We start from the raw sequence: 15,245 nt of genomic DNA, 5'->3' as shown, positions 1-15,245 counted from the left end.
AATAAAGATAGTACTGTTCTTTCAATAATAGATTACTTCAACATTATGAGTGCTGCATGGAGCAGTGTGGCATCTGAGTACATACTAAGATTATTTTTTCCACTTGAAAATGGTTGTCTTTATATAAATACGGGTGATGCTATGGATTCCAATCACAGTTTTTTCCAATGGTGCAAATTGCATAATATACCTGGAGACCTTGAAAAGTATTCAGAATTATTGGACAGTTACATTGAATGTGACAATGATCTACACATTATTGATACAAATTCCACAAATGACTTGGCATTTAATGTAAATGAGGCTCTGTTGGAAAATGATGTAACACCTTCATCTGGTGTACAGGGTTATCAAGCTATCAAAAGATTAATTAACTACCTACAAAGTCAAAGTGCTGAGAAATCCATTGTTAAATGTGCAAAAACATTGGAAGATCACTTAGAAATTGGAGCTCTGCAAGAAATGCAAAATGTTTTGGCGGCTAATAATACTATGGAATGATCTAAGAAATGATTTAATAATTTAAGGCATAATATTTATAAAAAGTGTTTGGGCTCTATATCTATACATACACTAGTAAATAACACAACAATAAAAAATATATTAATTATGATTGATTATTTTTACAGTTTTATATAATACAAAATTTTTAAAAAGAAAACATTATCTAAAAAATATTCGGGCACTAGTAAGACTGTAATACAATAATTGAAATTCTTCTTCAAGTGTTTTAATTTTCTTTTCAGACAGTGCAAGAGCCTGCTGTAGCTGAAGAGTCCCTTGATTTTTTTGTTTATCAATAATTTCTCTTTCTTCCTTTATATGGCTCCATACAGAGTTGAACCAATGAAGAGATTCAAAATTTGCATCCTAAAACCAAAAATAATTGTTATATCTAAAATACTGAATTGCAATGAATTTATTATTATTTGACATGTTTATTATATAAACGACTTATAGAAATTCTAAAATACTGGTCTAAGTCTAATATAATATTAAACAAACTATGAACCTAAGATTATTTACCTGGTCTAGTAACTTCAGAATGTATGCTACACCAACAGAGAAACCATCATCAGTAAAAGCTGCTCCTGCTTTATTTTTCTTTGACATTTTGTCCTTTGATAATATCATGTGTTCAACAAAGTTGAGGGTTAATGGTGGCACTATTATAAAGAAATTTTTTAAATGAACATTTTTAGGATTCCTAAACACTGGCGCGAAAACGTCGACCAGTAACTTAAAATATTCAGTGCCTTCTACAAAATTAGACACCAGATCATTAATATTATTATCTAAATTCTCGGCAGCTTCAGTTGCTTTATCTCCAAGGGAGTTTTCTACGCATAGCTGTTTAAATGATTTGTTGTCGAGACTTGGTAGAAATGCAGTCGCATCAGAGCAGCAATGTCGGCCACCCGATCGAACCATTCGCACATATCCCATGGCATTACCTATTTGAGTTATAAGGTCTCTGAATAAATCCAAATAGCTCTGGCCATCTTCAGCTAAACCTAACATTTTTATGCCTTTATTGAATTTTTCTGCATGCTTATAGAGATACATATTGCCACTGGAGTGGGCGTTTTCTTTAAAGTATCTTAAATCTTTGATCAGTCTTGATTTAATCTGCTCATCGAACATAAATTGAGAAAAGATAAAGAATTTGTTTTTCAAAAACTGATATGTAAAATTGACAGTGGTATTCATTATTCCTGTACCATGAGTTCTGATTGAATTTGCAATATGCCTTATGTTTATGGAATTCAAATGCTTGTTATTACTACTTTTTTCTACAAAAATTTGATTATTCAAGTTATAATGATATTTTGAAACAAAGATGTGTATTTTCCTCATAATTTCCAATATATCTAAACCTTGCTCTAAAGTTTGTTTAGGAAGATTATCCTGTACTGTTGATAAATTAAATTTAAGTTTAGCCATTTGTCGCATTTCTCCGTAAGTTTTCCAGTCGGATAGGACCACTGTTGTTAAATTATAGAAGGTTTTTGATAGATAATGTTCCACATTAGGTACCACGTTCATGTAAATGTTAGAGATTCTTAAATTATTTGCTATCAGAAATATTTTCTTTATCATGTCATCCGTAAAAGGGTTTACTATATCCAATTGTAAATGTGAATGCGTATGTAAACGTAAGTTTGTCTCTATATTTTGACTCATATTGTTCAATATTTTTTCCTCAATTATATCGGTAGTGCAATTTAAAATATCTCTTATTTTAGTATAATCATAATACTTGTCAGTTCTATATAGGAGACCTGCACAGTCTTCAAATACCATAAAGAAGTTTTTTAATTTAAGTGCATTTAATTGGCAACTGAATGGTTGATCAAAATAAACAGGAATTATATTCAGATGCCACAACATCCATGAACAATTGCAATATTTGTCCATATTATTAAGAAATTGAGTTAAAATTTGAATTTTTTCCAATAATGTTCCCAATTTTATGTAAGTGTCGTCAACGTATGTTGTGTCCGGAACAAAACTTAACGCAATGTTCGTAGCAGTATTGCGTTCGATTGTGGCCGCCCCTTTCACAGCTTGTTCTGCAATTACAATACAAGTGAGCTCATCCAACTTTTTGCTAGCGTATTTTTTATCGCACATTAACATTTTCTTTACTTCTTGGATAGTAGACGCCGTTTGAAACAATAAATGTTGAATTATCATCGTTGTTGAATTTATGATCTGATTACTATTACGTGTAACCGCATTTTTAACACTTTTCAATATGTCAATGATTTCAAATAGAGACATTAAAGTCTGTTTTGATAAAGGTATTCCGAGGGACAAATGTAAATTTAGAAAGGTCAAGAGAGAATGATAAATTGTGGATGCAATTTCAAGTCCTTCTAGTATTATTTTAGCATGAAGATTCATTTCTGCCGCATTTAATTTAATATAATTTGAAAACAGTTCTTCCACATTTAATGTCCACTGAGAAGAAATAGTTTGTAAAGTGGCGACATCTTTAGACAATGATAATTTCTTAGCATTCATATAGGCTTGTCGTGCTTTCAGCATAGTTTGAGATAATTTGCCATGATTTGAAGAAAGTGAGGGTGAATATCTTTGTAAAAACTGCTCTGGGAACCACAGTGTTGTTCCAATGATGTGAATACTGTGTGCCTGAAAATAAATTACATCTAAATTAACTATTCAAATGTTCTCATATTAGGAAAGTTTAAATAAATTACATTTAATATCTAAGAATACAAGATATTTTAAGAACTAGGTAATAATATCATTAATTACATACCTTTGTGTTTAGATCAACAAGAGCTTTAAATATTTTTTTATCACTACTACCAAATAAATGTGAGCTTAGCACAAAAAGGGAATTGATCTTTATGCACTTGTACATATTTTCTGTTGTAGGTTTTTCTTGTAACAATTTTTCTAAGTTAAACAGTGCTTGTTTTATGTACTGTGAAAATTCTGAAGTTACAGTAGTGCAATTTTTTCCAATCAAGTTGTTTTTCCTAAGATTTAATAAATTGTGAAGTGTATTTTGAACAATATCATCACTCATTATTTTTGCTGTAATATTATCAATGGCTCCTAAAATTGCTTTAAACTTCTCATCATATGTATCTAAATTTTCTGGTGCAAATGTCTTCAAGCTCTTACAATAATTATTCCATTTAGTAGGCAGTGATGTCCGAGATATTAATAATTCTAATAAGATTATAATTGTGAATAGCTCTCCTATATTATTAATAATATAATGAAGCTGTATTCCATCTGGAAATAACAATGATTCATTAGCTGTAGTAAGTTATACAACACTGGAAAGTGGGACAGTTATGCAGTATCAAAGTTTTTGTTTGAAAAGCCGAGACCATTGGCAGTTTCCATACCTAACAATGTAAACTTATAGCAATCTTGACAACAATAACAGTAAAAATCATAAATCATTTATGTTGGAAATAAGAACAGGGTTAAATAAAAATATAATTACTTACTAAGATTTATAAGACCTTCAGATACAATGGCAAATACTTGGCTGCATAAGTTCTGCAGTGTGTCATTGCAATGAGAAGTAAATGCATTCAATAAACATATTGACTCCATTTGGGAAGCAATCTCACTTTTTTGGTATTCTTCATAAACAGCCAAGAATGGAAAATGCCTGTAATATAGTTTCAATTTGTCTTTAAGGTTAACTGCTCTTAAAACACTGAATCATTATTATATTGGTGTAATTTTAGGTAGATATCTTTTCATTATCAGTTTTTAATATAATTATTGATAGACATGGCTTAAAATATTTTTTTTAATTCTTTTTTGAAAAGATGAAAATATATATTTTAACATATTACCTTTCAAATGCTTCCTTTTTCAAAGTAGAAACTTCTACACACAATGCACTTAAGACTCCTAAAACTTTTGTCATTATAGTATTATCAGAAACCACTAATTCTGGAATAGGGATATGTTCACTGGGCATCATATCAATTTTTATGGGTAAGAAAGTTTTGTTTTCTACCAAACTTGTGGGGCCGCATATCTGGATGTGGTCTTGATATTGTTTCTTAAAGAATTGTCCGTAATTCTTCAATATAAAAGCACCAGCTTCTTTTTCCGTGTCACTTCTCATTATGTTAGCGTAAATAATAGAGTTACGAATTAAATAACTGAATTAATACCAATTATATTAGTTCAATTGGCACAAGTATGTACATGATACATTGACAACTTTTATCGACTACTTAAACATTTATATAAATAATTATAATTTAAAAAAGCAACCATATTATTGACTACACCAAATGACATAACATTACTCTTTTATTTTAAGTAATACGAATTTGTCGAAATAATTATAATACCGAGAAAACTTTTGTGCAAGATTGTGACAATTCTAATGAAAATTTGTCATTTTTCGACAGCAAGTTGTTGACAACCAAAGATGTCATAGAGTAACAAAGAATTTTACAATCGGTTATTTAATTCGAAAACTGCTTAATGAGAGCACAATATGGGTGAAGATGGCTTGGAACGATTTCAATGTACTTTCTTTCTCGAGAAAATGAAATATTATTATTTAAATATGTTGTAAAATATTATGTTGAACTATCATTTTCATATTTTTTTCGATGCCATTTTCTCTCACGTTGCGCACAGAATTAATTATAACAACAAAATGTCAATTCAATTGTCATATCAACAAAAGTCAAACTTTGTCGAACTCAAACTGTTTTATAGTAGCAGTAAATATAATTTGGGTTTCGCTGAACATAATTTAATACAACTTGACTGTTCACTAAAGGACTGTTATACAACAGAATAACTATCAATATTGAACTATCAAAGAAAGACACAAAAATAATCCAATATGGATCAAATGCTGCCGAGTCCCTACAACATTCCTGGTATAGATACTCCGTTGCATCAACCCGAAGAGGACCAACAAATTTTGCCAAATGCTATGCAACAGCAGCAACAAATACAGCAGCAACAACAGCAGCAGCAGCAGCATTCTATGGCTGCTTTAGGTTCCTCACCACTTGTGGGATTTGGCGCGTCTTTATTAGGGACCCCTCAAAGGTCTATGCACACTTATGCTCCAACTGCCAGTTATGCCACTCCTCAACAAATGATGCAACCTCAAACCCCAGTAAGTATTTTAATTGTAGATGTGGGTAATGAAAAATGTATTAATTTTATGTTTTTTATTTTTCATATATGCATTTACCTAAGTTACCTTCCTATTTCTAATCCATTTCTGACATACATTTTAAGATCAATGTTATTATATTTATATTAATAGTAGAACTACTCAAATTTAATCTTAAGCCAAACAAATTTGTAAAAATATGTTCTTAACACCAGCAAAACATGATGTCACCATTGATTACAAGTGGTAGTTTGGCGGGACAACAAATCCTTGGGCAAGCAAGTCCAGCACCAATGACACCCATGACCCCACATTCAGCTGACCCTGGAATATTACCACAGTTGCAGTAAGTACTTTGACTTTTGTGTATAGAGTAAACAATATAAATACATAAGATAAATAATTATGAAACATTCATCAATTAATCTTACAGGTTGCCAATAAATATTATGTCAGGTTTTTTGAAAAAAAAATTACATTTTATTAGTTAATATTTTAAATAATCACACCAAACTAAAACTTTGAAAAAAAGCCTTATCTGTACTCATAAAATTAAAAAAGTATAAAATGTGATCTCTCTATTATATTTTTTCAGGAACATTGTTTCAACAGTTAACCTTAATTGCAAGTTAGATTTAAAGAAAATTGCTCTCCATGCTCGTAATGCAGAATATAACCCAAAGCGATTTGCTGCTGTTATTATGAGAATAAGAGAGCCCAGGACAACAGCTCTAATATTTTCATCAGGAAAAATGGTGTGCACCGGAGCTAAAAGTGAAGAAGATTCGCGATTAGCAGCTAGAAAATATGCTAGAATTATTCAAAAACTAGGGTTTACTGTAAGTATCCCAAATTATCATTAGAATCCTATTTCTTACAATCTAAAAGTTTTTACTATAAGTTGTTGTACTCAGATTTCAAGATACCAGCACATGTAATTTTTGCTGATGAGCATCCAATCACTTCCAATCAATATCTCTCACTTCAACTCCATTAGTACCATTCGAAATGGTGCATTACACTCAGGTCCATGTCTTATTGTAGTATATAATTGTTAATTTTTATTGATGGGTATTTACTATTACTTTATCTTCTTTATATGTGTTATTTAATTTATCTGAAATGAAGAAAACATCATTAGACCACTAGTTATTAGAATCAAAATGAGAACTGACAAGTCAGCTTTCCATAACTTAATCATGTTGACTGATAATTGCTTAAACATATTTTTCTTTCTAGGCAAAATTTTTAGATTTCAAGATACAAAATATGGTTGGCAGTTGCGATGTAAAGTTTCCGATTCGTCTAGAAGGCTTAGTGTTGACACACGGACAATTCAGCTCCTACGAACCAGAGCTTTTTCCTGGACTTATTTATCGAATGGTGAAGCCAAGAATAGTGTTATTGATTTTTGTATCGGGAAAAGTGGTATTAACTGGTGCCAAAGTGAGACAAGAGATATATGAAGCATTTGATAATATTTATCCTATTTTAAAGAGTTTTAAAAAACAATAGAGTTTTAAGTTAAATAGTCTTTACACTTTTTTAAGTTTGTTACTAAAAAAAAAATAAAGCAATAAAACAAAGTACGCTTTTGTTTTTTTGCAAAAGACTGTTGGTAATATTTATTTGCTAAGCTTAGTAATGTAACTAAAAGTTAATTATTAATTCAGATTTTTCTTACTTATCTGTAAATTTTAAAATATATAAAATAAAATATTAAGAGTGAGAAAAACTATAGACATTAAAGTTTTATATAATCTTCTATAGACAAGTTTAAGACAATTTTAAGTTAGAAAGGACAGACAAATAGTCTTGCAAATTATTTTATATGCATACTAATATCAAAAGGTTATCCTTTTTTGAAATTCAACGTATAAAAATCTTTAGAATTTTTATATTAATTTTCAAAATTAGGTTAGTTAAAAATGACTACACTACATATTTAAATTATTTATAAATTTTGTTGATTGTTCCTTTCTGTATAATAAAAGAACGAACAAGCACGATATTTTATATGCTCTTTGACGATATCAGTAACTGTCAGTGACAGTGACAGATGTTGTCTTGATTTGATGTCACAAATTCTTTGAGATCCACGCGTTATTGAATTTTATAAAGTATTTGAGATTCATCGGTTTTTAGATAGTTTATTCGATATTATCAACTAAAACATTCTGAAAAAATGGCTGAAACTATGAAACAAACCGTAGCAAGTATTCTCAAAAGCATTGAAAGGTAAAAATTCTTCACCAACTGTTAGTGTAGCAAATAGTTCAGATAGCTGTAATTTTCAGTTTTGTGACTATAATTGTACTAAATATAACGTTATACCGAATATAACATTTTTGAAAATGTAATCCTAATAAATAACATTACATTGTAAATCCAGTAACTTGTCAAGAATATCTACTACTAGTATAGTCGTCTAGTTAATATGAAACTTCCATTTCAGATATAATCCAGCAAATTTGCAGACGCTGGAAAGATATGTTGATATGCAGTCTAGAGAGAACACATATGACTTAGAAGCCAACTTGGCAGTATTAAAGCTGTACCAATTTAACCCAGACAAATTCAACCCTGACATAACTTGCCAGATCCTGCTGAAAGCATTAACAAACTTTCCACATACAGATTTCACACTGTGCAAGTGCCTCTTGCTGGAATCTGTTGTAAGTATGCAACAGTTGTAACTATGCAATAAGTGTCCTCATTAAAGATTGTATTAAGTTGTGACCAATTCCTGCATTCGCAGCAAAAATGTGTCTGTTTGCAGTTCCTAAAAGTACTTTCTTTCTGTTTTGGCAATTTTTATGAAAGAAGTATTTAGTAGTTGCATTTGTTGCCTTATTGCCAATTTCTGAATATTGTAGCTGTGTCCTTTCGTAAATGTTGTATTTTGTTAGTTGCTGCTTATTTAGCACAACAAAGCGTAACAAATATTATAGTAAAAAGTTAGTAAAATTCAAATATAAATTTATACAAATTCCTATCTTACATATGCAGATTCTTTGTGGCAAATATGGCAAAAGTTACCTTGGTTTTCATTGACTTTCCGATTCATACTAATTTTATCTTCTTAAAATTGTAGTTTGTGCATTATAGTATCTAGAGTGTATTCTGTGTAATTTTTTTTTACATATTTTATGTCGAAGCACTAAGTTATGTAATCATGTAATCTAAAGGAAAACTCGTCTTTAGCAATTATTAAAAAATCTCAAAATAAGTAGAAGATATGTTATGTTTGTGTATTTAAACTTTATTTATATCTATGAATATATTACAAATTATGTATTATCTTCCAGGCAGAAAATGAAACAATATCTCAAATAAAATATCTGGCAGATATTTTAGAGCAGTGTGACTTTGCTCAGTTCTGGAACAGGGTGCATCAGATGCCTGAACTTTGCAACCGCATTAGCAACTTCCATGACTCCATCAGGAAGTTTGTGTGCCATGTAGTTGGCATTACTTTCCAGACCATAGACAAGAATAACTTAGCCAACTTGTTGGGCGGAATTGATGGTGTGTATTCATCTATTTTTTTGTTTTTACTTCTTAAGTTTAGATTATTTAAATCCACCTGTTCTTTGAATAATTTATGTTTCATGTGACATAATATGTCTGGATATATTAAATATTATTCTGTATAAAAATTATTTAACAGCTTTACAATTTTTTAATTTCCTTTATTAACATGTTTATAGACGTAACTTTAAAACATTGGGTCAAGAAATATGGCTGGAGGGATGAAGGAAACCTTATCTTCATTGCCAATCAAGATGAGAACATCAAGACCAAGAACATCACAGAGAAGATTGAATTTGATCATCTTGCTCCTTTGATGACATTATTGTAGTATTGTTTTAAGGAAATTTTGTAAAAACAAAATTTTATAACATGTATGTGGCAAAACATTTTGTAAAATTATAAATAAATATATTTTACAATGAAAACATTTTTTATTTAATTAATATTATTCTCTACAGTATGTAAACATCAGCTTATAGTTTATTGGTTATTTAGTAATTTTCTGTCATCTATACTAATATTATACTGAGGAAAGATTTTGTATGAATAAACGCAAAAGCTATGTTTAGAAAAAATCTTTTGCCTTTATAAACTTACAGTATCAATGAGAAACAAAAACTACATTTATTACTAGATTAATTTTAATTTCGCGCGGATAATGTCACTGGGGAAGCTAGTTGGTTATATATTAGGGTTAGAGATTAGTGTAGGGTCAAATTACTAATGAATTAATTAAGAAACCGGATAAAAAATGCCGACTTCTAAAACAAAAGTTACATAAAGATACTACATTGCTATTCACATATACATTTTTGGGGTAACACAAAATCAGTGATTGAAATAAGTTAATAGATTTTTCAATATCGTGTGCTATGCCATGTCGAGAGTTTTCACTACTAACCGCATGGTCCGATCACTGTCATTCTATCCATCATCAAAGTTTACATCATTGAAGTTTCTTAGTCATCACTTTTGATAATTGATATGTCGCTATTCGTTACCTACTTTTGTACTTTCATGTAAACTTACTATCAATTCATGTAGCTCAGTTTATTATACGAAATATATAAATAGATAAAAAATGTTTATAGCGCATATGGCAACTGCAATAGAGGTATAATGATTCCTTTCCGTTCCAGTCCCATATAGTGAATGAGTATCGTTCCAAAGTCAAATGGTTTATTATTCATTTTCCGAGTTTTAATAAAAAACAATTACTAACATGTTTCTAACAAAAAGATTTTTACTTAATAAAAACAATGATTTGCTTCAAAACGTAACAAGTTAAAAATAACATGATATTATTAAGCCTTCTTTCCATGGCTGTATCCATGCTCCTTTCCGCCCTCGTGTCCGCCCTTTTTGCCGTGCTCGTGGTGGTGTGCGTGGTGTTCCTCATGACCATGATGTCCCTTGTGTCCCTTATGGTCTTCGTCGTAGTGTCCTTTGTCATGTTGACCCTTCTTGCCGTGATGTTTCTCGTGATGTCCCTTTTCGTGATGTCCGCCTTTCTTGTGATGGCCGTCTTTCTTATCGTGATGGCCGTGGAAGTCACCGTGCTTGTGATGATGTCCACCTTTATGGAAATCGTCGTAGAACTTATGTTCCTTATGGTATTCATCTTTGTGAGACTTGTGATGGTAGCCTGTGGTTTTCGAACCCTTCTTATGACCCTTCTTGTGGCCAAATTTGCCACCTTTGTGGCCATGTGCAGCTTCGTGATGTTCGCCATGGTGATCGTGCTCGTCATGATGCTTCTTCTTGTGTCCTCCATGCTCATCATGATGACCTTCGTGGTGGTGATGCTCCTTATGACCGTGTTCACCTTTGTCGTGATGATGATGCGACTTATAGCCCTTGTCTCCCTTTTCCTCATTTTCCTTATGGTGATGCGCATGATGCTCGTGGCCTCCGCCCGATTCTTGATTAGTACTTTTGGCTTCTTTCTTTTCCGTGCCTGCAGTTATCTGGTCGACCTTCGCTATACCGGCGACGAGACCAGTATTTTCCGCGGCTCTGGCAGCGGGTCCATTCGCTTTGCTTTCATTGTCGGTAAGACCGAAGTTTCGGCCATGCGATGATGCTAGCGCACACACCAGCAGCACCGTCCATAACAAGAACTTCATTTCTAAAACAAACATTTAAAATGTATTAAATAATCCCATTCCGGAAAAACAAACTTTTAAAATATTTTTCTTTATGCAAAAGTCAAAATCAAACAAGCGGTATCCCTCAGTACTTACCAAGAGTCGCGATTCGTAGTAAAGTTACGTTAGCTGTGATAAAAATGTTTCCGCACTTTGAATTTATAGATAACGCTTTCATCTCAGCGTAATTTCAGATCGATCTTTGGTAATCATATTGCTGCAGGTTTCTGGACGAGTGGTTTCACGTCAGACTACGATTTCGCCATCCGTTTACTGTGCCGGTCAAATTTGTTCCGTTCAAATATTCGTCGAATGATTGATTGTTTAGTTTATTTGCTGCAAGTTATCAGACATCGAGTGAAATAAACAAATACTTCAGGCTTTAAAAAGAATTTTAATATTATTAACAGCTTTTATTATAAAAGTAACATTTGTTTATCTAGGACGAAGTAATTTGAGCATAACAATAACAAAACGATAACTTTATAGTTAATTAAATCAGTGCTTTCCATGGTGGAATCCCCAATGCTTGTGGTCCTCATGACCGCCTTTCTTTCCATGATCATGATGGTGATGATGGTGTTCCTCGTGGCCGTGGTGCCCTTTGTGTCCCTTGTGGTCTTCATCATAGTGGTGTTTGTCGTGGTGTCCTTTTTTACCGTAATGATGTTCATCATGTCCGGAATGGTGATGACCGCCTTTCTTGTGGTGTCCTCCATGTTTCTCGTGGTGTCCGTGATGGTCGCCGTGCTTGTGATGCTTGCCTTCCTTGTGGTGGTCGTCATAGAAGTGGTGGTCTTTATGGTACTCGTCCTTATGGTACTTCTTATGGTAGCCTTCGGTTTCCTCGCCTTTATCATGATGTTTCTTATGGTGGTGTTTACCACCCTTGTGGTGATGTCCATGTTCGTGGTGCTTTCCGTGGTGATCGTGTTCATCCCAGTGTTTCTTGTGTTCTCCCTTGTGATCGTGGTGATGACCGGCATGATGGTGCTTGTGATGTTCTCCATGTTCCCCTTTGTGGTGATGATGGTGTCCTTTATGTCCTTTGTGGCCCTTCTCACCGTGTTCGTGGTGGTGTTCTGCGTGGTGTTCTTTGCCGCCGCCCTCTTCGTGCTGATGACCTTTGTGATCACTGGCTGCCGCTACTAAGTCGCTTTCTTTCTGACCGATTTCTCGGCCTGAACAAACGATAAGAAGACATCCTAGAAGACAAAGGGCGACCAGCGTCCTCATTTTAACTGGATTTTATTAAACCTCAACGTTGAATGTTTGAGTAATGGGCCTGCACTGATTGTCTATCGGTTTGTGACACCAATTTATATCTATCATTAAAGGTGCTGGTTGCGGCCGGTGAAATTACCGAGCAAGGACGTCACGCGAACGTAGCACCTATAAGCTTCCACAGTTGCGCCACGCGGCACTGGGTTGCAGGGCTTGTATTTTGTTTTAAAAACCGCGATTACGTATTTCCGTATTCTTTGACGCGGTCAACTCGAATTGGTTTATTCTCATTTTTATACATGTTTAGACTATATAGTAAACAGAAACACAATTTAAAAATTAAGTACAATGTAAAATGTGTAAATAAGGGTTAAATTTTAGACTAGATGGCTAGAGTTTCTTAACCATTGCTTATTGAGGACTTGTACCTAAATGGTACTCGCTATAAAATGCTATTACATATAGTACTACATATAATAGTGAGTCGTAAGGCGTGAGATACGCAAGTATAACGTTTAACATTAAGGAAATGGTTTAAAATAAAACATATTTTAAAAACCAATTTATGCTATGCTCGGGTTAGTTAAGTCTTACATAGAATGAGATCTTACCGTGAAAATCAATTGTCGTTGTGCATATGTACGAGTTAGAATACTATTGTTTTTTTTTCAAGAGTATGCAGAGAAAACAATATTGTTGTTATACAGGGTCAGTGAAAACACCCCGTTAATTATAAAGTAATAGTGACCCAGAATCTAGAAGTTGTGAGTAGACTTTATGACCATGACCTCATTCCAACGAAGTATTTCTTGGCGTCTTTGTTTGGCGTAAAATAAAAGGTTTTCAAAATATAATAATTGTCAGCTTTTCTTCCAATCAGACCTCAAATTTTTTATAACATATTAAGTAGAGTTTATATCATAATGGAATTTAACATAATTTTAGGTGTAGCGTGACGTAGCGGAATGCTGAGGGAGGGCAATATGCACCGCGCAAATCATATTGGGCCGCCAAGATATTTAAAAAGAGCAATAACATATTCTGTATACCCATATCCTACGGTATGAATAACGATTGAGTACAAAATAATATATTCGGAATAAGGTAATACAAATCAATCAAAATTAGTGAAAAAAAATTAACGACCAGATTTGGATTATTTAACCGAATTACCCAATAGCATTATATTTATGTAGTGACTTGTTAGTGGTACAATTAGAACAGTCATAAGTATCTATAAATATGAAGTAAAACCTCATGTACACATATTATTTATAGTTAACATTTTACAATAAAATATGGGGAAGACATTTCATTTCCTGAGCTCCGTTCGCAATACTTTCGTTAAGAATGAAATATTACAAAATATTGAGAACGGTTGTAATATTTGTTACGTTATTTCTTTATTGTCGAAGCTCTAGAAGCATCTATTGCACTGCGATGAACAATACGTAAACAGTTTTTTTATGAATTGGAATAAAATTTAGTTTATTATTTAGGAAGAAGTACAGTCAGCGTCATATAGATCGTCACAGACAAGATATGCAAATATATAGGTACATCAAAAGTAATCAATTATATCGGTACAACAAAAGTCATCAAAATAATAGATACATTCACCCTGCTCAAATACATCGGTACATACACAGCGTCAAATATATGAGTACATGCAAGATGCTCATAAATATCGTAGCAGCCACAGCGTCATAAGTAACGAAGCAGTCAAGGTGCGCAAAAATATCGGTACATTTGACAAAATTGAACTCTATCTTTATATACTTGTGATACAATTTGGAATAAACTACTTCTGTTACATTCATTTGACACTTTGTATTAACATTATAGGTTGTCCGGAAAGTTCGTTCTGATGTTCGATAGGAAGCTTACAATAGACTGTAGCTGAAGTGGATTCCTTTTCGGATTTCCACCATTATCAAACGTCACAAAAATTTCTATATTGTGAATAATTTCATTTCATTGGTTGAGATAAAAACTAATTTTTAAAATTTTATCCAATAATAAAAGACGTTTTAGGTATAGAGTCGTACCAATATAATTTAAAAACATTTCCAAAAATTTAAGAGAACAGGGTTTCAATTTTCGTTATAAAGCGGCACGAACTTACTGGGCAACCCAATATTTTTCTTCTCCTGTCATAACGCTTAAATATAAAAGTTTGTCACGCCGAATATGACAGATACGTATTAACTAATATCAAATTTTGCCTTGTCACAATATATATAATACTAGTTTCTAGTATGTTTGCCGTAATATGTAAGTTTACCGGTTCGAATCTCAGGCTACTTTTTTTTTCATTTTATCACGGGGTTATTTTTTCATAACCAGTAAAAATTTGGTAATGTAAAATTTTGCTCGACAATTTTTTTTTATAATTTTCGCTATCGGGTAGAAAGAAATTTAAATGAAGTTAACAACAATTAGGTCAGACCATCGCGGGTGAAGTGAGTGGGCGGAGCGTGGATTGTCTTTGCGGGTTTTAAGAATGGTACGCGCGGAAACTATACGTACAAGTGTTATCTACATATGTGTGCGCGCCCACGCACACTGGAATGTTTATTGCAATCGACCAAAAATTTGATGTAGTTTGGATATTGACATTCAGTTTTTTTTTCTTTGTTTCTTAAATGTAATCAGTATCAGTAAAAGGTAAAAGTAAAAGTGTTTTTTTTACA

General features: G+C 32.5%; 4 protein-coding genes across 4 annotated transcripts; 2 read left to right on the top strand and 2 right to left on the bottom strand.

Annotated features, from left to right (window-relative positions):
* Positions 1 to 498: 498 nt before the first annotated feature.
* On the bottom strand, positions 499 to 4,896 carry SWIP (strumpellin and WASH-interacting protein). Its single transcript, XM_013323050.1, has 5 exons — positions 4,350 to 4,896; positions 3,993 to 4,159; positions 3,287 to 3,771; positions 1,027 to 3,156; positions 499 to 870 (listed from the first exon to the last, which is right to left on the bottom strand). The coding sequence occupies exons 1-5, from the start codon at positions 4,625 to 4,627 to the stop codon at positions 664 to 666; spliced, it is 3,267 nt and encodes a 1,088-aa protein (XP_013178504.1). The 5' UTR covers positions 4,628 to 4,896; the 3' UTR covers positions 499 to 663.
* Positions 4,897 to 5,175: 279 nt separating this feature from the next.
* On the top strand, positions 5,176 to 7,177 carry Tbp (TATA-box-binding protein). Its single transcript, XM_013326053.1, has 4 exons — positions 5,176 to 5,647; positions 5,863 to 5,993; positions 6,243 to 6,486; positions 6,887 to 7,177. The coding sequence occupies exons 1-4, from the start codon at positions 5,366 to 5,368 to the stop codon at positions 7,160 to 7,162; spliced, it is 933 nt and encodes a 310-aa protein (XP_013181507.1). The 5' UTR covers positions 5,176 to 5,365; the 3' UTR covers positions 7,163 to 7,177.
* A 546-nt stretch (positions 7,178 to 7,723) lies between these two features.
* Positions 7,724 to 9,606, top strand: eIF3k (eukaryotic translation initiation factor 3 subunit k; the record flags this gene model as incomplete). Its single annotated transcript, XM_013326056.1, is given in 4 exon segments — positions 7,724 to 7,885; positions 8,103 to 8,322; positions 8,956 to 9,175; positions 9,358 to 9,606. Coding segments are annotated over 4 exon segments (645 nt in total). The 5' UTR covers positions 7,724 to 7,832.
* Positions 9,607 to 10,485: 879 nt separating this feature from the next.
* Positions 10,486 to 12,608, bottom strand: LOC106123464 (histidine-rich glycoprotein-like). Its single transcript, XM_013319812.1, has 3 exons — positions 11,829 to 12,608; positions 11,425 to 11,457; positions 10,486 to 11,309 (listed from the first exon to the last, which is right to left on the bottom strand). Exons 1-3 carry the CDS (start codon positions 12,562 to 12,564, stop codon positions 10,486 to 10,488), a joined length of 1,593 nt encoding a protein of 530 aa, XP_013175266.1. The 5' UTR covers positions 12,565 to 12,608.
* Positions 12,609 to 15,245: the final 2,637 nt, after the last annotated feature.

Source organism: Papilio xuthus, unplaced genomic scaffold, assembly GCF_000836235.2.
Source record: "Papilio xuthus unplaced genomic scaffold, Pxut_1.1 DF828952.1, whole genome shotgun sequence".
In the NCBI taxonomy this organism is placed as follows: Eukaryota; Metazoa; Arthropoda; class Insecta; order Lepidoptera; family Papilionidae; genus Papilio; species Papilio xuthus.
The sequence above is the reverse complement of the archived record's forward strand: the minus strand, read 5'-3'. Positions and strand labels throughout refer to the sequence as shown.

What these genes read in the sequence shown, in the direction of transcription:
- Tbp (XM_013326053.1), top strand. Translation starts at nt 5,366, where the DNA reads ATGGATCAAATGCTGCCGAGTCCCTACAACATTCCTGGTATAGATACT. An exon ending in TGATGCAACCTCAAACCCCA is followed by an intron (nt 5,648 to 5,862) that starts GTAAGTATTTTA and finishes TCTTAACACCAG; the next exon opens with CAAAACATGATGTCACCATT. An exon ending in TTCAAAAACTAGGGTTTACT is followed by an intron (nt 6,487 to 6,886) that starts GTAAGTATCCCA and finishes TTTTCTTTCTAG; the next exon opens with GCAAAATTTTTAGATTTCAA.
- LOC106123464 (XM_013319812.1), bottom strand. Translation starts at nt 12,564, where the DNA reads ATGAGGACGCTGGTCGCCCTTTGTCTTCTAGGATGTCTTCTTATCGTT. An exon ending in ATTCCACCATGGAAAGCACT is followed by an intron (nt 11,458 to 11,828) that starts GATTTAATTAAC and finishes TTTTTATCACAG; the next exon opens with CTAACGTAACTTTACTACGA. An exon ending in ACTACGAATCGCGACTCTTG is followed by an intron (nt 11,310 to 11,424) that starts GTAAGTACTGAG and finishes TGTTTGTTTTAG; the next exon opens with AAATGAAGTTCTTGTTATGG.
- SWIP (XM_013323050.1), bottom strand. Translation starts at nt 4,627, where the DNA reads ATGAGAAGTGACACGGAAAAAGAAGCTGGTGCTTTTATATTGAAGAAT. An exon ending in AAAAAGGAAGCATTTGAAAG is followed by an intron (nt 4,160 to 4,349) that starts GTAATATGTTAA and finishes ACTATATTACAG; the next exon opens with GCATTTTCCATTCTTGGCTG. An exon ending in TGAAGGTCTTATAAATCTTA is followed by an intron (nt 3,772 to 3,992) that starts GTAAGTAATTAT and finishes TGTTATTTCCAG; the next exon opens with ATGGAATACAGCTTCATTAT.